Source organism: Alosa pseudoharengus, unplaced genomic scaffold, assembly GCF_046254945.1.
Source record: "Alosa pseudoharengus isolate Yale_2024_CS ecotype anadromous, Long Island Sound unplaced genomic scaffold, YU_APseudo_1.1 YU_APseudo_1.1_scf_17, whole genome shotgun sequence".
NCBI classification, from domain to species: Eukaryota; Metazoa; Chordata; class Actinopteri; order Clupeiformes; family Clupeidae; genus Alosa; species Alosa pseudoharengus.
Window position 1 is genome coordinate 16,140,007 of NW_027468640.1, and position 23,747 is coordinate 16,163,753.

A 23,747-nucleotide genomic window follows, 5' to 3' on the forward strand; every position below is an offset into this window, starting at 1 on the left:
GTATTTTTACAGTGGAGGCACCGTGCTATTTAATTCTTTGATTGTGTTTAATTGTTTAAGAGCCTACTGGTATTCAGGAATTGTCAGCCAACTCGCCATTCAACCGCTGAGACCTCAGGATCCTGTTGCGCCACTGTTTTATAGTTTATGTAATGTAGCGAGTGCCTGTGCACACCCGTGAAGAAGGGGTTACAACTAGACTAGAAGAAAGCCAATTACTGTACAAGAGAAGCTTTGTCCCATCAGCCATCACTGCACTTGTAACATTTGTTCAAGCCTGTAATGTTGTCTGTCATGCTGTCTCTGTCTACATGTTTTTGGTGGTGAAGGGTGTGGAAACAGGGTTTCTGTTATTTGTCATATGTGGAAAAATATGTCTACATATTCTGTCTACATGTTTTTCTGTGGTGCGTGGGTTATGTGGGGGGAGATTTTGTTATCTGTAAATGAGGACGTCTCCTCATGTTTTAGCTCTTAGGCTGCTTGAAACCTAGGTGAAACAGATTATCCCCTTGGGACAATAAAGAACCTATCTAACTAACTAACAATGACATTGCTTCTCAAACTCTGCAAAACAAATCACATATTTTGTACTAATGTAGTGTGGGATATATTGTTTTTGTAATTATCATTAGCAGTTTTACTATCTACTTTTGCTTTACAAACTACATTATCTGTCATTGATGCAAAGAATACTGGGGGGATATGCTATATATCTGTGAGACTGTTAACTGTAAGAGGAACACATTTATTTTTTCTGTCAGTTTCTGGCAATGACTACTGTTCATGTTTTGCTGTGCACATGCTGCGCTACTGAAGTGTGCTCAAACCCTGATCCCCTCATGTGCATCAAAGTCAAAGGTCACCGCGTGAGGACCTTTTTTGTCATTTGAGGGATATGTTCAACATACCATGGCACCAAGAACAATAAACCTACTGTAAAGATCAAGGCAATTAAGTGTTATCAGAGCAACATCTTCAAATGTCATCTTTGGTCCTACCAAACCATGTTCATCTCAAGCAAGGGTGCAATTTAGGTCGACTCAGTACTGCTGTTTTGTGGTTTTTGACTGCCTTCACCAGCACTGTAATTTGGAATCACTGACATGTATGCTGTGTGCATTCGCATGCACTGTGAAATACAGTATTTCTGTCAATCAATGGAACTGTGTGAGTGCTGAATCATGTGCTTTACTGCATGTCTAAAACCTCAGTCAAATACCTCAAATAAGTGATTTTATGCTGCAAAGTTATGGTTGAGAATGAAATTGTTGAGGTTGTGAATCAAATTGTTGAGAAAAGGTGTGCTGACAGAGATGGTCACAGTAACTATAATTGAATGCGACTGTATTGGAATTGCACTGGAAAAGCACATATGGACCTGTTGAGTTCAACTGGAGTGCCACTTTATTTTCTCAGAACTTTTTTCTAGAAAGACAGCAAGCTAAATTAAAGCTACATTTCCACTCTCCCTTTCTCTATTACTCTCTCTCTCTCTCTCACATACAGCTTTTGGCTGAAGATGGTATCTCAGTTTTGGGCTATAGCATTGGATTGTTGAGCTGGGTTAAAAAGGGCTGTGTTCCTTTCACAGCTTCTCCTGAACGATCCCCACACACTGAAGTACAGCCTATTGAGTTAGGGTCAAGAAGGCCTCTCCCAGGTCTCCTCATCAAATGTCTCAGGAACAAGTTGTGCAAGAGTTGACCCTTTGCCTTACCTTTGAGCATGTGATTTAGTGAAATGGCATTTGTGCTGGAGACTCCACAAGTATTGAAGAGAAGACATTTTGGAAGGTTGTCTGAAGAGATAGAGTGAACATTTCTTTCTATGCTTTTGAATCACAGCAGGGAGTTTCTTTTGTCATTTCAATCAGACCATAGACATCTGTTAAATACAACAGAATGACATTGCCTGTTACAACATAATAATAATTTATTTTTTAACCAAGGCCAAAATATGCTGGACTCTAGTAAAAGTTCCCAATTGTACATTCAATATCTTCAGCCATAGGAGTAGCAACATCGAAGTAAGATGACAGTCCAAATGTGTCAAATGTAAAACTCTATGGTGAGAGCTCATGTTGTGCACTGCACTGGAGGCTGTGTTTTGAATAGTAGCCAATGGGGTGTTGCAAAAAAGTCCATTCCATTTTTCACCAAACCCAATTCAATGGAGCAAGCAGTGGCGTCATGCCCATTTAAATTAAGGGGGCACGTGCCCCCTCGGATTTTTCCTCCCTGATATTTTTTTTTCCATAACTTTGTTCCTATTATGCTCCATAACAAGCCAGAGCCTGTAACGACTCAAATGTATTCTTCTGGATGTGTAATAAATCGTAGGCTACCAAAATAGTTGAAGACCGATCAGCAGCCCTTTTCCTAATAGCCAACTCACTCACACACGCACATTGAGCTCGCAATGTTTTGCGTGTGTTGAACTGTTACAGTTAACTTTAGGCTACAGTTTGAACAGTTGAACTGTTACAGTTACAGTTTTTGGTTACAATCAATGGTGTTGAAGTGGTAAGTAGGCTAAGCAATAAAAAATAGTAGAATTATTTGTGGTTGACCTGGACATTTTGACTTGGTGCTAAAAAGTTAGAACTATGGATTTGATGTTGGCCGCGAATTCCGAAGCTACGTTAACGTTAGCGTAGGCTACGTTAACGTTAGCGTAGGCTACTCTTACAGTACAAATATTACAAATATTTGGCTTACAGACATCTGCTCTGTTTTGTCTTGTATGTGACAAAGTCTCCTGGTTCAATTTTTTACAGTTTCATAGAAACGAGGGTGTTAATTTTGCAGTAACTACAAAATCCAACCAAGTATAGGCCAAGGCATCGCGTTGATGTTTCTCCACTTGTTCTTTTCACGGCTATCTGGCAGCTAATCCATGTAGTGAAAAGGGATAGGCTACCCGTTCAAAAGGAGGCCTACAGTTGTTTTATATAAATAGGATTGCTATGACCGTGATGTAGAGGGCAAGAAAATAATAGCAGTCTCTCATGTATCAGGTCAAAATTGCTCATGATTTGCAACTTACAAATGAGGTAGGCTACCTATTGCTTGCCATAATGGTAATGAGAAATATATTAGGCCTAGTAAAATATTCAAATATTTAGTGTTAACCTTAGGCTACTCAGCACTGAAACCTGTCAAACTTCTTTCAAAGTCCTTCATCACATGGATCTAAAATATTTTAATTTCTGAGCACCACAAAGTCAGACCTCAGCCCCCCCCCCCCAAAAAAATGTTTAGCTTGCATGACGCCCCTGGTAGCAAGCATCCAATTCCCACACATTCCAAGTTGGATGTTGCTCTATCTTGCTTTTTAATTGAAACAACTTTTTTTTTACAACTGCCTTATAAAACAGTCTTTCACTTCAGTAGTGGAATCTACCTTTTCAACCATTTTTTGTCGATCTGTTCAGTACGGTCGAGAGAGACTCCTCAAACACACACTGACCTACAAGGTTTTCCCCCCCAGGCTTGTATTGCAGAGCGGGCAACTCCAGGGTAAATGTTAGACCTGTCAACTTCATACTACAAGTAAGTTACAAACAAAAGGACACAGCTTGCCCTGAACAGAACTCCTCTCCCCCCCTGCAATCTCCCACCCCACCTCAACCTCTGTGCCCCACCATGGGTCTTTCTGGGTGAAAACCCAGAGAAGGCTTGAGAGTAGCTTTCCAGCTGGAGGAGAACTGGAGCATTACACACGAGCTCTTAGCAGATGTGGGTTTTCATGAAGTAAATAAACAAATTGAAGAGTTTGGTTCCAAAATGCTATATCCACCATTATGTTTTGTTTTCCAATTGATTTCAATAGAAATGTAATTGGGTATTTTTTTTAATCGGTAACACTTTATAATAACTACACACAATTCATCATTTATTAAGCCTTTGTTACTTATTAGTTAATGGTTTGTTCATCATTAGTAGTTTCTTGTTCATACATAATTTATCATCAGTAAAGCATTTGTTCACACAATTATAAATGGTTTGTTCATAGTAAATAAGCCTATCCAAAAATATGTTTGTAAGTACATGATTTATACTTAATAAGTAATGAAACAACCACTTATAATGAAATCATTTTGTTATTATAAACCAGTTGCAAACTATTACAAAATGCTTTGATCATCATTTGTAAAGCATTGTTCCTATGTTGATTCTCATAAACAAAGTATTTGTACGCACAATTATAAATGGTTTGTTCATAGTAAATAAGCCTATATCTAAAATATGTTTATGAATTATTGTTAATACTTAATACATTTTGCAATAATATTTTGTTGATGAAGTAATATTTCCATTATTTAACAGTTGTTACATACACATGCACTAATGATTAATTAGGGTGAGGATACATATTTTATAAACCACTTCCTAATACTATAATTCATGATTAACTCAGGAGTTACAAGTGGTTAGTTAATGATATTTTGTGAGCTTATCTAAAGTGAGGACTTTCTATGCCTTGCAACACATTTTCAAATGAGTTGTAAAGATTACATTCACATTCATTAATTTAGCAGACAAGCGACGTAAACATGTCAATTAAATTGAAGGCCATTGACATAACAATTAAAGCTGGGAATCGAACCCCCAACTTTTCAGGCTATTGCATGCTAGTCCTGCTCCTTATCCACTACACTACCTTGGCCCAGACAGAAACCCCTACAACTATGCAAGAGTTTCTGTTTTCTTCTACTACACACTGTTATTAAACATCTGTAAAGTATTATTAAATGCTGTATTCTTTGTTTGTAAAGCATTATTCCTACATTAATTCTCATCTGTAAATCATGTTTACACACAGTTAAAAATGGTTTGTTCATAGAAAACACGCATATCTATATTATATTTTTGAATTGACTGTTGTAATACCACTGGGCAGAGGTAGTGTAGTGGATAGGGAGCTGGGTTAACATGCAGTAATCCATAAAGTTGGGGGTTCAAACCACGGCGTCCACCAATGTGGCCTTGCCCTTTAATTTCATTGACATGTGTCGCTTTGGGTGAAAGTGTCGGCTAAATTAATAAATGCATGTGTAAACTTTATAACTCATTTGTTAATGTGTTGCAAGGCATAAAAAGTCCTCACTTTAGATGAGCTCACAAAATATCATTAACTAACCACTTGTAACTCCTGAGTTAATTATGAATTTTAGTATTAGGAAGTGGTTTATAAAATATGTATCCTCACCCTAACTAATCATTAGTGCATGTGTATGTTACAACTGTTAAATAATGGAAATATTACTTCATCAAAAACATATTATTGCATCATTTATTAAGTATTAACAATAATGTATAAACATATTTTAGATATAGGCTTATTTACTATGAACAAACTATTTATAACTGTGTGAACAAATGCTTTACTGATGATAAATTAGAAATTACTAATGATGAACAAACCATTAACTAATAAGTAACAAAGGCTTAATAAATGATGAATTGTGTGTAGTTATTATAAAGTGTTACCTTTTAATCTTTATTTCCCTCACGGGGTCAAAAGAGTATCTATACTTATACTTTACTCAATCAGAACACAACTGCAATTTGATTGATATTACCTGAAATACACAATTAAATAGCATGACTTTTTAATGTTTTTTAAAACGGAGATATAGCATTTTGAAACCAAACTCTTCAAACAAATGGGTAAACTGAGAGAGAGAGCTGAGGTGAACTTGTTTGTACAGGAGTGGTGGTCCACTTTATTCCGTTTTATATATAATTTGAAAAAGAACGACTTTCTTTTTGTTTCATCATCCACACTACTCTGGCGTTTTTGAGTTTTCCCTTCCTGATTTGACGTTGCCAGTCTAATGTTTCTTGACTCACTTCGACTTCCACTACTAGCTTGCCAGTGGTGAGTGTAACATGCAGACTGAAATACAAGCTTTACTAGCCTTATGTAGCCTAGAAATCTAAATGCATGATGGAAGTCATGAGTTGTAGCACTGTATCCTATTGCGTGCAGAGGGAATTTGAAAGACAACCGTTTATTCCGCCCCTCGGATTGAGCACTGCGAATGGTGAGTTCCCAGACCCTACATTTTTATGTGGGTCTGGCTCATCAGGCTAAGCCTTATGCATTTTACATTGCTAAATGGTCATGTGATTTGTTTATCCAGCACTGGCTTTGGATATAACGATGTCCACAGACAAGGTAGACTATGTTGCATTATTTTATGAAAGTATGATGTATTGCGACATCAGAAGCAAGTCAATTTGTAGTTTCTTATATCTCATTCCTTCGAACTACAGATCCGCTACCCGATCTGGCAAACTTATATAGTGCGGTTATAGCCGATAGAGGGCCATGTAGCGAATGCAGAAGTGGCGTTCACCCTGTTATGAGTTGATGAACCACTGAAACGATTTTGGAAACATTATTTTAAGGTACAAAAAACTCTTTGGTCTTGCTTTAAAACAAAATGTCTAAAAATGCAAGCTGAGTAGTGTGTATAATGTAAAGGAATAGGCTACTCTGAATTCCTACATTTCCCACAGAATCAGTAGTGTCTGTCTGATTACTGTCATTGACTGACAATGGGTTCAATCCCTCCCTATTCACCAAAAGCCACAGACACAATTTTCTCAATTTCCTTTTTCTCTCTATCTCACTCTTTCTCCCTCTTTCTTTCACACACACACACACATGTGCATTCATATCCTGGATACAGCTTCTGCACATTCTTCCTTTCCACTCTAGTTGACTTTGAAAAAAAAATATATAAACCTTAAAGTGAGGTGAGGGGTGAAGATGAACACTTGGCGGTGGCGGTTTTCGTAGAGAGTGCCAAAGGAGTGATGATACTGCCATTTGGGAGTCACGGTCATCGGGTTCATCCATCTTTTCTCAGATTTTTCCCTCCAAGCTCAGATACTAAGTAGACCATGCTCTGACTACTGGCCCCAAGATCCTGCATCATACTGTATTAGTCAAAAGCTTCTTCTTAAATAAAAAATAAAACTTCAGAGACATCACCTTGGATACCTATGCTACTCAGAACAAGAATGCATCTTTCTAAGGACACCATCCGTTGGTCTACCCTAGAGTAACAACCAAGACACGTGTATTGCAGTTTGGCTGGCGGTTATGTTGCCCGCATACCACCTCCCATGGCCGAAACTGGTATTATTACACCTGTCGGGCTGTGGCTAGTAATTTAGCATGATAATTCAGGTTGATATCTCTGCAGCACTATACATTGTCATTTTTTTAATAACATCATCATCCTTATTTCTTCTCATTCTTTTGATGCGTGTAGCTAATTTTTTGGATATTTTTACCTCAATTCTTACACATGGCACCTTTAAAGTAGTGGTAAGAGGGTTTCATTTTAGAGACATTGATTTCACATCATGCCACATGCCTACCCTGGAAAATCCAGAGTTCTTGCAAGAGCACAATTTGAATTGTCTCTGCGAGACACTCTGGCAATGAGTAATGATGCACGTTACTTTTGCCACTTGTGTCGCAGGGAGCCAATCACATTCGGTGTATCTGATAAAGGCGGGCCAAAGGCGAGTTAAACAGATGAGTCATCCAATTGCGTCGAAGTCCGGAATCAGTCAGTAAACATTGGTTGTATAGTCTCATCCAATTGCGTGCAGTGAGATTTTCAAATGCACGCTTGGTGCCGCCCCTCGAGTTGGGCCATTACATTATTTGTGGCCCGACCTTTAATCTTTCTAGATTACCAGGGTCTGGAATCTCCAGGCTACCACATGCCAACAAGTGCATAAAAACAACTCAAACAGGCACAGAAGGCACAGCAAGACAAGACGGTTATCAATGGCTTATTACACAGAGAATCATCAAGGTCCAAGTGCACAGGGTTGAACATCCAGAAACAAGTGGCCACCATCATATTAATCCAAATCATATTATTTCATTATATCATTAAAAAAAAATAACAAGATCAAATTTGTGGATAAGACATGTCAGAGACCTTGTTGATTTTCTGATGAGCCATGGAGGTTGAGTTGAACATGAGGTGATATAGTTACCCAGCGCTGGCATCCATCGCCATCAATCCCTTCTCCAATGCCCAGCCCTCTCGGATCAACTGCCTCTGCCGATGAGCCCGAGCAGAAATGCCCTCTGGGTAATATTGCACTGGGGGCTTAGATTGCGGGGAATCAGCCAACTAGAGTGGAAAGGAAGACTGCACTTAAGCTGTTCCCAATGTGTGTATGTGTGTGTGTGTGTGTGTAAGGGGGCTTAAGCTGTCCCCAGTGTCTGAATGTGATGTGTATGTGTGTGTGCGTGCATCTGGTGCATCTGTGTGAGTGTGTGTGTGTGAGGGGGAGACAGATTGCGATAGAGACTGAGAAAGAGAGAGAGAGAGAGAGAGAAAGAGAGAGAGAGAGAAATTGAGAAAATTGTGTCTGGGTGTGGGAGTATGGAGAAGACTTGTGAGCCCAAATGTGTAACAGAGATGAAGTCATTAATCTCCAGGTGGAAACAAGGACAGAGAATGGTCACAGTGTGACAGACAGGTGCAATACGTGTGTGTGAGTGTGTGTGTGTGTGTGTGTGCTTTCATGAAGAACTATTCAAATAGCTTATAAAGTTCTTGATAATTTCAATGGCATCCAGTCATTCAAAAACCATGTATACTTATGTTGAGTTATTAAATCTGATGGTAAATAAAAAGCACAATAAACTGTTTTATTGGTTTTCTATTTGTTAGAAATGAAATAGTCAAAATTAATATTTCCCAAAAAATACATATTTCTTTTTTTGTCTGACAAATACCTGAATATAAATAAAAGGTTAAAGAAGTTAAGACAAGTCTAGAGATCTAAAAAACAAACAACCAACAAACAAACATAGGTATTTACAGAAATGCAAGAAATTGCATTTTCATAAGGCCCTACTTACATACAATGCACTTATATCCATTTACAAATAACAGGAATCTCCAGGTTATGCAATACAATGCTTTTAAATTATGCAATCTCATTATAGCACATGCCTATCTGACATCCATTGAAGTTCCTTCATAAAATACAGCAAACACAATCACCTATATTAACAACTAGGTCTGCTCAGAGCATGTAGATTTTAATCACGTATATCTGAGCTGATCTATCTAATACAGACTTAGATACTGGAATTCACAAGCCCACCTGAATGCTAGAGCACAACTGAGTATTGTTTCCCCCATGTCCTCTGCAACTGTGTGTGTGTGTGTGTGTGTGTGTGTGTGTGGTTGAGTGTGTGTGTGTGTGTGTGTGTGTGTGTGTGTGTGTGTGTGTGGGGGGGGGGGGGTTGAGTGTGTGTGTGTGTGTGTGTGTGTGTGTGTGTGTGTGTGTCTTGGATGTGGTCAACTGATTTCAGGGTCTTTTTTTTCCATTTAGAGCTGAATTATTGATGACTGTTTTCTTAGCACTGGCAGTTGTTGTACCACAGAGATCCCATTTCCAGCAAAGATCAAACCTTTGCATTGTATCATTCAGTTTCTTTAATAACTCTCACTACAGGACTCAACTTTAAAATGGCAAATGTATTATAATGTAAATTATATTGTGATCAATGAATATGATGAATAATCAATATGTTCTTGTGTATATTCTACAATAGGGTTAGGGAGCTAATTTTTTTCATTATACCATCAGTGTATCGTCATCAAGGGTCAAAATCAGTGCTCGAATTACTTGGGAGCCAGAGGGAGCTGAGCTCCCTTAGAGTGAGGACTGGCTCCCAAGTCAAAAATCTGAGGGGGTCTCATATCTGAAGGTGTCTGGCATTGTAATTTAATCTTAAACAACGCTCATTATCCATCCCTGTGCGATATCTTACCATTAAAGACGTTAAATTAAAATATAGGCTACTACTGAACGTAGACCTACCCTACGCTCTTGAACGCAGCATGATTGCACTTCACCACACCACTAGACTATATGAGCATAGGATCGATTTGACCGAAGTCAGAAGAAGTCACCCTGCTTTGTTGCGAGTGTTTTGTCTATTTACATAGGCGTTCATTGGGCTAGCCTACATGGTTTGATATGTGTCTATTACGAGTGTTTTGTCTATTTACATAGGCGTTCATTGGGCTAGCCTACATGGTTTGATATGTGTCTATTACGAGTGTTTTGTCTATTTACATAGGCGTTCATTGGGCTAGCCTACATGGTTTGATATGTGTCTATTACGAGTGTTTTGTCTATTTACATAGGCGTTCATTGGGCTAGCCTACATGGTTTGATATGTGCTGAAGAAGTCCTGTTTGCCGTTGAACATGCGCTTCGCCTCTTCTATGTTTATTGACAAAGCCATACATTATGGCCCATACAGCCTACTTCAATGATTGTGTGAATTGATCTGTATCCTCTGCTGTTCAGAGCTCCGGAAAGTTCTCTGCTGTTCAGAGCTCCGAAAAGTTCACAGATATTTTGAAACACCTGTTAGCAATCTCTGATGGTGGAATATTCTATGGCTACCCCACAACATCTCAGTGCAAATTCCAAAATTGTTCTCTATTTATTTCCACGGTTCAACACACGAGACGACTGAACACCCATGCAGGTGTGTACAGTAATGTGTACATTAGCCTATAATACTAGAACATAGTTTGGCTTCAATTAATTTCTGCCAGTTAGTGCATTTTCCCTGTGTAGGCTATCAGTTAAAGACTACATGTATTATTGTGTTTGACACTGAGGATAGCCTATCTGAGAATATTGTGAAATTGAAATGAAATATGGACTATTGCAATCAATAATATGTTGAAATGAATTAAAAGGAATCAATTTCTATGAAAAATCTCTGTCTGTTGTGTGCGTGTGTCAAGTTATAGCCTAGGGCCTACCGTGCGCATACTGCACAAAAGTGCCACTCGCCCCTAGGCTATTTAATTGTATCGCCTTTATGCTATGTGCGGGATGTGCCAACGTTTTATGAGATAGAGAGACCCCCTTAAAGACAAAAAGATAGTTCGGGCCCTGGTCAAAATATGTCATTCTGTGGCATAACAAAAATGTGCCTCTTAAAAAGGGATAACTAACTACTGTGTCTATGCCTTAATTTGCCAATGTTTCAAAGCACAATAAATTGTCTACAGAACCATCATTAAAAAACAGAAAAAGAACATTAAATGGTGTGAGACAGGCTGGAGGGACAGATAATTACCTCACCACCACCACCACCACACACACACACACACACACACACACACACACACACACACACACACACACACACACATAGGGAAAGTTTATCGGAGGTGATGCCCCGTATAATTGAACACGCCATTTTTTCCTGCCCCAAAATGAAATCACAAGCGTACAGCATTCGATTAAGGCTCTCAGCGGCGAGTTACTGAGGAGTTACCGCTGCAGGGCATCCAGGCCCGCATGACTCAGCAGGCAGTTGGCCATATTCACACCCACGGCAGACGACACCATACCCCCCCCACCCCACCCCATTCCACTCCATTCCACTCCTCCCTGCCCCCCATGCCCTCTCTGCCCCCCATGCCCCAGCCTTGTCTAGCTGCTAACATAATGACAACAAACAAGCTGTCACTCTCCCTTTAGACACCACTGATTGGTGTGTGTGTGTGTGTGTGTGTGTGTGTGTCTGTCTGTCTGTGCCTTGGTTTTGTTTTGGTTGGGTGCGCAAAGTGGCGACAAATTAAATTAATTTGCCGGCTATTTGTTTTCCTTAAAGACACACACATCCTGGGCGGTCTAAATATATTCTCTAGTTTGGACGTGAAATAGGTGGGGTGTTGTTGAGTGCTGGGGACGTTTGAAGGAGAAAAACCTAAGAACACCCAAGGGTGCAGGCGTCTATGGATGGCTGACTTTGTACATATGTTTAGTCCTCATTGTCCACAGTCCACCCAGTTTAGAAACAGATTCCAAGTGGACAAAAGTAGCCTTGAGGCATTCATCTTCCTCTGTCTTCGTTGTCATTGTCCCAAGTCTATCAGCGTTATAATGTCGACCATACCCCTCACAAACCTGAATCTCTTCAAACAGGTCAGCTCTCCCAAGCTCTGCGCTCACGGCATCCAAATATAGCGGTGTCCACATCTGCAGTCCACTTGCCAGCCTGTCGTCATGTCAACGATGCCAGGGGTCAAAGGTCAACCTCCTCATCTTCCTCATTGTGGCAGCCCGCCTCTCCGCTTCTGCTCCAGCTTCAGCAGTCCCTCCTCCCGGCCCAGTGCGTGCTGGGTGCCCACCTTGTGCGCCGTCTCCGTGGCTGTGATGTCGATCTGGGCGTACTTTGTGGAGCTTCTCCCTGGTGATGTGACAACAACAAACAAACAAAACAACAGACAGCAAACAACACACTCCATTATTCCACTCTACATAGAAACAAAAAATGGGGAGGAACACTGGCATTGAAGAGGGTCAAGCGATGACAAATAATCCGTGCAAAATAAACATAACACAATGAAACACAAAGGCGTCTGATGCTTTGTTCTGTAATTAAAAAATCAATGATGAAAGACAAACACCAATAATTCTTGCAAAGGCACATACACTAGCCCAGTGGTCTCCAACACGGTGCCCGCGGGCACCAGGTAGCCCGCGGGACGGCTATGAGGCGCCCCCAGCGCACCTTCTAAAAATAGCCAACAGGTCGCCTGCAGATCACGCTCTAAAAACATGCTCTATTGTGAAGTTTTCAATCGATATTTAAGTCTAGACCAGAACCATTTTAAGAATGTATGTAGCCATACATCTGTAACATTAAATTGATATTGGTGATATCTTACAAATTGTAGCTGCGTTAAATTTTAGCCTTTGGCTCCAAATCCGTTTCCCATTCAGTCTTTAAACAACAACAGAAGCGGAGCGCATACACGCTGCTCGCACGCATAGACAGTAAAGGGGGCAAAACTAGCTCGTCTGGTGTAGCCAATGGAAGCATATCTTTGCAAAAGTTCTGTGGCCATTCCATGTTCGTCAAATACGGTTTTTGCATGATTGTTCAAGAACTGAAAAACAATTGCTTTAGCTCACAGGCCTTTTCTCCTCCATAGGCTACTGCCGTATAATAGCGCTGAAAATGTTGCATGCATGACTGAGCAGGACTGTGCATTACCTTTTTTGTCAGATCATGGAGAGATTTCAGGTGTGCAATAACTTTAAAAGGAGTTTTCATATGTTAGGGTGGTGTGGGCGATTACTATTGAAATGTTAAAACTGAATTGTCCACTGAAATCAGAACTTAAACAACCCCTGAATTCATAATGGTGGGTGGGTATAAATTGGGTACAAATTTTAACCCAAATTATTAATTGCACAAAACGATTGTTTTTTTTTTTGTTATAATAAAATAGATTAGATTCCCCATGCAAACTTTGAATGAACAAACTGAACAAAAATGTTGGTAGTGTTGCATAGGCCTACACAATATTGATCATTTAAAAGTACAAATCTCATAGGCCTATTATTTAGGAGGACTACCCTCGCAAAAAAGGGATGACTGTATGTTTGTTTCAAATGAGTAGCCCTCCATATGATTTCGGGTCTTCAGGTAGCCCTCATTCCCAAAAAGGTTGGAGACCCCTGCACTAGCCTCTATCATCTTATTCTTAATTACCATCACAAAGAATGATAAAGACAAACAACTCCTCTCATATCCCGTTAGAGGAGAAGAAAGATCATTTGCAATTCATTGGTGTTGCACTTGAGATGCCTAAATGGGCGATTGCGACGTGACAATGACGGCAATGGCTAAACTTGACCCCCCCCCCCCATTAGAAAGGCGTCCTTACCATGGCATTGTGGGAAAATTGCATGCCTCAGGCCATGGCGAAGAACAGCACGTACGAAGCGCTCGTGCCAACTTCGCCCAAGAGGGAGAAGAAGCACAGACGTGCGCGGCAGACACAGGGAATTAACCTCGGCCTTGCATCCGGTGTGGAAGCGTGCCGCAGTGGCACTGCTAATGGCTTGTTTTTTTCGCTCGTTTGTTCCGTCTTCAGGCGTGATTAACACCTCGCTATCTCGCACTCGCGCCCTCGACAGACGTGATAGCGGCACGCCCGACGTGTGCCATTGGTGTGGCAGCCAGTGAGTATTTGGCTGCGGCGCACTAATGAGCAAAAACTCAATTACAGCCACCGATAATGTCTCCCCACGCTTCTAGGATCAGATACAGGCGAAGGGTGAAAGGTTCTCTCTTTTTTTCTTTTTGTTTGCTTACTGCAGGAGAAACAAGGGACTGAAAAATGTATGTGTGTTTTGTGTGAGTACAAAAACTTCAGAGAAAAAAACCTTCTAACCTTCAAAGTTCTGTAGTTGTCAAAAGAGTGCACATTGATCAGTATCCAAATATCTACTCTGTGTTTCAGATAATGTTATTTTATCATTACTGTTCTGGCCTTTGCCAGCAGTTCATATGTTAAAGTATGTAGGGACTTTTATTTTGTCGATTGTTTACACTGCACTGTAGCTGCAGGAAGTCTGAGAAAGAAGAAGAAGAAATTTAGACAGCATGGTTAAAAGCAGCATGGAAGTTTGTTGTTGTGCTCCTCCTTCTGTGTAGCTGTTTGAAGGCATTCTCTGTAAGTAAATGAGATTAAGTTATGATGTTTGTGACAAATTAGATTAAGAATACCATTATGATTCCCAGCTAGCTTTACAGCTAACCTGTTTGTTGTCCTGCTAGTTTCCGATAGCTTTTATATTGATTGCACCTGAGCCAAAGCTTTTATCCATATTGCCATATATTTACTGGTGTATGTATTGTATTTCAGTTTCACAATTTTCCATATAAAGAGTCATCTTCACCCTCGGTGTCCGGGACTTATTGTGTGGAGTTGTTTAGCTTGCTGGATAGCTTAATTAGGACATTCTATGATGCCAGTACAATTACAATTAGGTTAAAGTAAATACTGATAAAATTGATAAATTGTTTAAACAAGGATCTTATTGACACATCGGCTACGAGCATTCAGACAATCATTAAACAAATACATTTCGATTGAAGCCTGTTATAGCAAACTTGCAATCATTTATGATTTATAAAAGAACTGTTGGCAGAATTAAACAATTCTCACCTCTGACTGAGGCACTGGTCTCCTGCAGCTCCAACTCCATGTAATTGAGCTGTTTTTTGGACGTTGGGCTCACAGGAATATTAACATAGGTCACTCCGTCTCCTACTCGAGGTCTCTCGGCCACCATGGAAATGTCTGCTGGGAACACGAACACTCCCCCTGGTGATGCAGGGAGAGATAACTGGGATGATAAACGCTGCAGGAGATGGTTTTTTTTTGGTGACATACCCGACCTAAATACAGACGTTGTATCCACAGCTACCAACACAAGAACAAATAGGCCTTTAGGAGTACACCGAGAAACTGCAATATTCTGCATAATCGATATCAAAGATCCTTATCAACCGTCTCTGTCGATATCATGAGATACATGATGATTAAATAACATACACAGAACAGTGGATCGCGAGTGAAATTTGTGCAAACCATCCAGCTCCCAGTAACATTTGGTCAACATGTTCTTGCACTTAATTCTATTTTTGTTCTTGTACACTAAATCTCTAATCATACTCTAACAATATATACTATTATCTCTGAAGCAAAAAAAGAAATGTAACTTTATCATTAGAAAAGCAGAAATGTCGAATGTGTGTTGTATTTAGCACAGTGTAACTGTAGTGTGTAACTGATTCAAACAGAATCTGATCATATGACTGATGAATGTGCAGCAAAATAGGGTTTTTAAAAAATAACTGTATAGGACTGAAGGTGTTATAGGCTACTTCGGTGTGGGGTTGTGTTAACTGTGTGTAGTGTTTTGACTAAATGGGCCCAGTTTTCAAAACTGTGCTCAAGCCTGTAAGTCTCATGCCCCATACAATTTATCAACAGACAGGGGTAAATGTAGCTGAGTATGTATAGTCTGTGCTTATGGCAGTGTATAAACAATGCTTCTTAAAAGTATAGCTGACATGAAAATCCCATAACATTGCATAATTAGTACAAAGTCATTTAAACATCTTTTTTCAAGAGTTTTAGAGTTATTAGAGTTGATTTATTAATCTTACAGGTACTTACATTTAATTAGCGCCTAAATTTACATATACGATAGAATAGAATAGAATACATTTAACTGATATTACTGACATTTCTGATATTTTTCTGATATATATTTCTGATAATTGCTATATCCAACTTCCATATGTCAGGGATAATAATGAACAATCCATGTAGAAAGGTGTGCAGGTGTCGTTGGCTCCCTTCACCTTGGATAACACTAGCTTCCTGAGCTAGCAGGAAGTGAAGTCTGGATGAGCACGTTTTAGTGTAGCCATAATGAGCACTGATTCTGCATGCTACACTGCTCTTCTGATTAGTCATAACACCCTGGAACTGGTCACACACAGTTTGGCTGCTGGGAGCCCAAATAAGGGCTAATGCTTTACTGAGGAGATATTAAGAGATGGGAAAATGAGGAGAGGAGGAGAGGAGGAGAGGGAGGGAGGGAGGGAGGGAGGGTGAGAAGTGGTGTTGGGAATGGGCCAACACCTCCAAAATGAAGGGAAGAGAGTGAGAAAGTGAGAGCAAGAGAGGGAGGAGAGAGACAGAGAAAGAGCAGAGAGTGAGACAAATAAGCTAGGATGAAAGGATGGGGAGAAAGTGAGAGAGAAACAGGAAGAGAGAGAGAGAGAGAGAAAGAAAGAGGGGTGCTGACACTCATTTTGTCCCCATCTCTTTGTCTCCACTTCTTTTTCTTTCTCTCTCACTGCCGGACTCTCTCTCACTCTCCACTCGAGATTTTGGCCCAAAATGAGAAAGAGAGAGAGGGAGAGAGAGAGAGAGAGAGAGTGTTGACACAGAGTACTGTATGAGACAAAAGAGGTGGAGATGGAGAGATGGGGGTAAGGTGAGAGTGAAGAGGGGAAGCAGAGTGAGATAGAGGAGAGGCATGGTGGTCGAGAGCAAGAGAGGAATCGAACGAAACTAAAGAGACTGAGAATAATGCAATGAGAGGAAGACAAAACACATGCTCAATAGACAGTGAATGAGAGAGAGAGAGAGAGAGAGAGATGTATGTGTATATGTGAGTGTGTGTGTGCTCTAATGTTCTATAATTTTTATTATTCTCCATAGTCCATGTCAATCGTTATTATTATTACTATTAATTGCTTATTCTTATGATGTAACTACTGCTTTGGCAACATTGTAACACTTACAGTTATGCCAATAAAGTTCATTGAAATTGATATTGAATTGAATTGAGAGAGAGAGTGTGAGAGAGAGAGAGAGATCCCATTGCATTTCCTCTAAAGGACTAGATCAGACTTTTGGAGCTAGTCTGCGGTTGGAGGCAAAACCGTATCCATATGCAGAGAAGATGGAGGAGGAGGAGGAGGAGGAGGAGGGGGGAGCGCAGATGAGCCTGAGGCCGTCCTTGCTGGGTGTGGAGTTGGTGGGTACTGAGCGCTCCGCTTGGCTCAGTGAGTGACGGGAACGGTGTCGAGGGGTGACAGCCGTCACCAGCGACACAGTCAGGTGTGTGGGCACGGAGAGATGACGCGGGCAAAGGGGGTGGGGTAGGGTGGGGTGGGGTTGTGTGGGCGACAAGAATCCTCCCTTTGAAAAAGTGATAAGTGTTCTCTCAACTCAGATCATACTGCCGACAGTGTCAACTTATACAACACCCACCCTCTCTCTCTCTCTCAATTCAATTCAATTCAATTCAATTCAAGTGAGCTTTATTAGCATGACAAATATTTTTGCATTGCCAAAGCAGAACATTTAGACATACATTTACATAGAGAATGCTTGGAATACAGTACAAGCATACAGTATGGCAAATAGATATGCATCCAAGATTAACAAACAAACTGGTGTGTGTGTGTGTGTGTGTGTGTGTGTGTGTGTGTGTGTGTGTGTGGCTGCGTGCATGTATGGTGTTTGTCTGTAATTATATGGATAGGTGCCATATAAAAGTAATAATTATTTAATTATTTAACCACTCCATTGCCTTATGGCATTCGGTGACTTATTTGGCAGCAATATTTGCTGTCTGTCCCGGCTGTCCGAGTAAGACTGCCATTATTTCTTGTTCTTCTAGATTTCTGAACCTTGGGATTAGGCTTGTAAGCCTGTCAAAGTATCAAAGTATGACTTACGTATAACTTACGTATCCATCTCTCTCTCTCTATATATATATATATATATATACGTATATATATATATATATACGTATATATATATAAATACACACACACACACACACACACACACAAGCTCATGCCCTGTGTTGCCGTGTAGCTAATTTAGACCCTCTTCCACCCCCTTGAGTGAATTATATAATAGATATATAGATACAAGGTGCAAAGTCTCTGTCCAGATTTTATGGGTCAGGGGCTTCAGACATAAAAACACACATCACCACAGACATATTGAGGCGCACCACTAAAACTGGACACACATACACACACACACACACGCACACACACTGTCATGTTACAGTATCTCACAGCTACAATGAAAGTACTGACATGCCCACATCATCACAGAAAGGCACAAACACTCATACACAAGCACAGCAAACTCACTCACAGCACACACACTCAAAAACACAATAATAGACAGATAAACACAGGCACACAAAACGTTGCTCTTCACTCATGGAATCTACAAATCCAAAGGATGCACAACAAATGTCAAAGCAGACACAGAGGAACACCACAAAGGAATGTCTACCTTAAAGATGCTGGAGGTCAAATTTGTATTTGAAAGGCAAGGAAGAAATACCAAAACATTTTTAAAAATGTATTATACTATAGCTAAGGTTGCAGTTGAAACATACATCAGTGTAACCTCAATTGAAGGTTATGCTGTTTATGACTGAAAGCTGAAACCTTTCAAGGTGAATGAGGTCAAGACACCTTATACTGTATTTGAAATGCAAAGATATTGACACACACCAAAGTCTACATTTGGAATGAAGGCTAAGTAACAATACACTTGTTAACTTGAAGGTAAATATATCAATATATCTTTGTGTGTGTGTGTGTGTACTGTGTGTGTTTCTAGGTATGCACTGTGCGGTTTGCATGCATATTCAGTGTCATGTGAATGTAAAAATTATAGGTAAAATCTACAGACAATATGTAGGATGATAGTAATCGGTGAGGGGAGAGAGGTGTCTAGGAGATGACCGCTGACACAGCCCACAATTGCGGCTATCTGAGTCTTGTTTATTCTAGAGTCCCTGTGGCTCCCTGCAGAGAGGGGTCACCCTGGCCTCACCTTCCCCTGCCCACCGCATCTGTCCACTGTCTGCTGCTGCACAAACAAGGGCAGAGGACAGTGACATGCACACACACAGGCACACACACACACACACACACACACACACACATGTACATTCACACATATATACACACACTGACACACACATGGACAAACACACATGCACTCTCATGCTAACTCATGCACTCTCATGCTAACTCATGCATCTCACACACAAAGACAAAAAACAGAGAGAGAGAGAGAGAGAGAGAGATAGAGAGAGAGGGAGAGAGAGAGAGAGGGATTGGCAAAGAGAAAGGGGGAGAGGCAGAGAGAAAAAGGATGAGAAGATATAGAAGAATAGAAGAGAGGGGTAGCGGATAAGAGAGATATCAAATGCTATTATTCCACAGAGAAGAAAAGGATGAAGAGAGTTAAGAGTGAAAGGGGAGAGGAACAGACAAAGAAAGAGAGGGATGAATTGAGAGGGAGAGAGAGTGGGAGGCAGAATACGCATAAGAGAAGCCTCATTTGCCACCCCCCCCCTCTCCAAAAAAAAAAAGAATCAGAGGTTGATCAAGATCAGAGAGGAAATAAAGCAGGAAATGGACAAACACAAACAAACACAAACAATGAGAAAGAGAGATAAAGAGAGATATAGAGATAAAGAGAGTCAAGTCCTAAAAAAAGGACAAAAAAAGAGAGAAAGAGCTGGCGAGCCAGTGAGTGTGTGGCGTAAGCCGCCTCATCGCACATCTTCAGAGCGAGCTGAAGGGAGGCAGTGAGCCACTTTGATGAAAGGTCACCCGGCGTGTCTCATGTTTACTCTACCTTCTCTCACCGAGACAAAACAACGTCTCTCCAAGCAACAATAACTACCACGGCAACCAAGGGGCCTTGATTTGTTCTTGCATTCTTTTTTCCATTCCCGCTACTTTTCCACTGCAGCGGGAACATGACCGTGTAAACACGCGGCGGTAGCTGCTCACCTTCTATGTCCATGTGAGGAAGCCTCTGCTGACCATAACTGCCCATGAGCTCATACTTGCTCTTCTCTTCAACCTGAAAATTAAAAAAAAAGCAATAATGAAGAAGGTCTATTATAAGACCGTTTCAATCTGTTCCGAGCGTTTCGGATAAAAACTTTCAAAAAAAATGCAGATAAGTTGTAATGAAAATGTATCAAACTGTAGTGCTCTACAAAAATGTTTGTGCCGGTAGTTTACTACTTCTATTTTTTTTAATGTTATGTAAGTTGATTGTCAAATACTATAACCTTGACCTTAAAATGACCCCTTATCAGATGAGTTTGAATCATATGAGCTAGCTATCAGTTCCAAACACAGCTGGAATCTAAATGTATTAGAGCCACCCCCATAACACACACATAGGCTACACACACACAAATCTGTTTTGAAGCCTACAAGTTTAAAAAAAGCACCACTAATCTTAAATTCATGGCCACAAGCGTCCACCCTTGTTGGGGTTGGAAGGGATGATGTGTCCGTTAGGAACTTCCCACGTCTCTGTTTACATCTCTGTTTACACTTAGGCAGCATGTCCAAACTGACCGAGACGTGTGGAAAAGCGAGTGATGAGGAGAATGATGAGGGAGATGAAGAGAGACACAGCACTAACGCCATCCTGGCGAAAGCTAATGTGCCAAAACATTAGCTTTTTTTTACATTCTGACCGCTTCTTAATCACCAAGTGCTGCTGGATTCTTTACACGTTTCTGTTTGAGCATGATCCATGGTTATTTAGTGTATGGAATCTGATGAAAAAATGTTGACGGAAAAAAAAAGATTACACAAAACCCAGACCTTACATCTTGTGCAGACAGCAGCTTTTAAGTTGGACTGGGAAGACTTAATTATGTTTCTCTCTCTCACTCCCTCTCTTCTTCTCCCTCTCACCACCCCCCCCCCCCCTTCTCTAAACCATCTTACATAAAGCGCTGCGAGAAGACACCACAAAGTATTTCCACCAGAGAGGCTTTTCACAGAGCTGAAAGCCCAAAGCCTTGCATATGATCAGTTAGCTGTTTGATCAATATGGCACAGAGTGCAAACCCGTGTTTTCACGCGTTCCCCACTGCAACGCGGGGCCAGATTAAAGGGTTCCTACCTCTGAACTCCTCTCTGTTGTTCTGGGCTCCATGACCTCGTACGATGGGTCAGCTTTGCACCTCTGCTTCTTTTTATCTGCAGGTAGACGAGAAGAGGAGGGGAAGAAGAAGAAGAAGAGAAGGAGGAAGAGGAGGGAAAAAAGGCGTGAGAAACACAAAGGAAACCAATACAATGGAGGAGATGAAGAAGTTGGAAGTCGGAAAGAAAAATATGGAATAGAGGAAGAAAAGAAAAGATAATGAAAAGGGGAAGAGGATATGTGTTTGTGTGTGTGTGTGTGTGTGTGTGTGGGGGGGGGTGCTATAAATATAACATGACTTTCTATACAGTCAACATTTAAAATGACCTTCTGTGTATATATAAGAAAATGGTGGAGTGGAGTTTTTTTTAAGGTTTTATAGAGTTTTTTTCTCTAAATTGACCGAGGACCACAAGGTCTCATCTGGTGGTTTGATGGTTACTTCTATATCCACAGCTTCCATGGCCACCTGTAGCTCTCTTCTCTCTCTGCTGCGGGTGGATGAAGGTTCGTGAGGCTTTCCCTGCAGAGTGCAGTGAGAGTGGACTGTGATTTATCACTAGGCTCCTGATAACGGGAAAAACTGAGTGAAATCTGATGTTGTGTGGGAAACGCTGTCACTGGTCTCTTTGGCGGGGAGGGTAAGTGGCGCTCATAAAGGAGGGCATTTTATTGCATCAGGACAAGGGGAAGGAGCCTTTCCGAGTGGCGGATTTGCACAGGGGACACTGAGCCTACCCACAAAAACCCATCTCGATTATGAGTGTTTGTGTCCCAGTTGAGGACAGGCTTCCCAGTCCTGAAGCCCTTCACAAACAACATAATAGCTCCCTGTGGTAGGAGATGACCAGCATGGACCCGACTGAGTGATGAGGGGGTGAATGACATCACTCAATCTCTCTGAAGATTCTGTTTCATCGGATGTGTGTGTCTGTGTGTGCGTGTGTGTGTGTGAGAGAGAGAGATAGAATGAGTTAGTGAGTGAGAGAGAGAGAGAGAGAGTCTGTATGTGTGTGTGTTTGTGTGTGTATGAGTGAGTGAGTGAGAGAGAGAAAGAAAGAGAGAGCTGAGATCGATTGAGTGTGGAAAGACACGTATAAACAGAGAGAGAGAAACCGAAAGAGTGACACAGAGAGATAGAGATAAAGAAGAAAGAAAGCACAGGGATGAAGATATTAAATGAGTGTGTGTTTGAAGTAGAGAAAGAGGAAGAGTAACAGATAGACAGTAACTGATAGGTGAGAGAGAGAGAAAGAGAGAGAGAGAGAGAGACCAACAGAGAGGAAGTTAGAGGGGAGAAAGAAGAAATGTCTCCTCGGATAGAAGAGATGATAAGATGATAAGAGATAAAAGAAATCAAGAAGAAACAAGTCAAGAAAAAAACACAGTGGCACTTAGAGTGACTAGATAGTGTTATCAACGGTGCAAGTCAGAAAAATGACAGATAAGATGAAGAACATGAAGCATTTCACACACAGGCCAGATAGCAGACAAGGAAAGCACATCGACAGGACTGAACAGGGTGATGGAAGCAGAGGACAGTGGAGTCGCTTCTCTAGACCGCAGTGTTAGTGAGGAAGTCACACATAGAGGGACCAGAATGTCTCTTCCTTACCTTCCTCAGCATCCACCGAGCCATGACTGACCTCGTCCGAATGGGGACCCATCACTGGGGTTATGCCCAGATCAGGGGGCGCTTCCTTGGGTTGGTTCCCAGGAGCTTGGCCTCTCTCGCCCCTGTGCTCTTCGTCAAGTGTTGGGGGTTTCCGGCACACGCTTCCACCGCTGCAGTTCTCCCTCCCAGCCAGAAGGGCGTCTCCACCTCTTCCCCTGTCCCTCCTGTTAACACCGGTGACCATGCAGCCACTCTCCCCACTCTTACATTGGAAGCAGTTCTCATATACGATAGTGTCTTTCCAGCTTGGAGATGGTTTACGCTTACCACTACTGGTGCATGTGGTGTTTAAAGTCTTTGATATTGACACAAGAGCAGAGGCCATTGGTTCATACCCACTATGTCTGCTTGTTCTAACACAAGATGATCCACCCATGTTATAGTGATTCAATAGGTCGGATAAATGATTGAGGTATCCATGCTTCTGTCGAATCCCATTAATTGCTGTGTGTACTGCCAATGGTAGCTTCTCTTGGATGGGATTGGTCCATCCTGATGTGGCTTCAAACGCTGTTCTCTGATTGGCCCCATGGTCATCAGTTACCGATTGCTCATTGGCTTTCTGACCTGCTGGGTAGAAATCTAAAGTTCTGTGAAAACTCTTCAGAGATAAAAAAAAAAAAAAAAAATCACTATTCTCTTCACAAGGACCATTTACGTTTG

The 23,747-nt window shown here is 41.1% G+C and overlaps 1 protein-coding gene across 1 annotated transcript in view; it reads right to left on the bottom strand.

Moving 5' to 3' along the window:
* Nucleotides 1-11,528: 11,528 nt before the first annotated feature.
* Nucleotides 11,529-23,747, bottom strand: part of LOC143127010 (protein Dok-7-like) — a 42,918-nt gene continuing 30,699 nt past the window's right edge. Inside the window, exons 8-12 of the mRNA XM_076288312.1 lie at nucleotides 23,025-23,685; nucleotides 21,389-21,465; nucleotides 20,251-20,323; nucleotides 15,056-15,214; nucleotides 11,529-12,282 (exon numbers count right to left, since the gene is read on the bottom strand). Coding sequence (XP_076144427.1) covers nucleotides 12,143-12,282; nucleotides 15,056-15,214; nucleotides 20,251-20,323; nucleotides 21,389-21,465; nucleotides 23,025-23,685 — 1,110 coding nt within the window. The 3' untranslated portion in view covers nucleotides 11,529-12,142. The remainder of the gene's footprint in view (nucleotides 12,283-15,055; nucleotides 15,215-20,250; nucleotides 20,324-21,388; nucleotides 21,466-23,024; nucleotides 23,686-23,747) is intronic.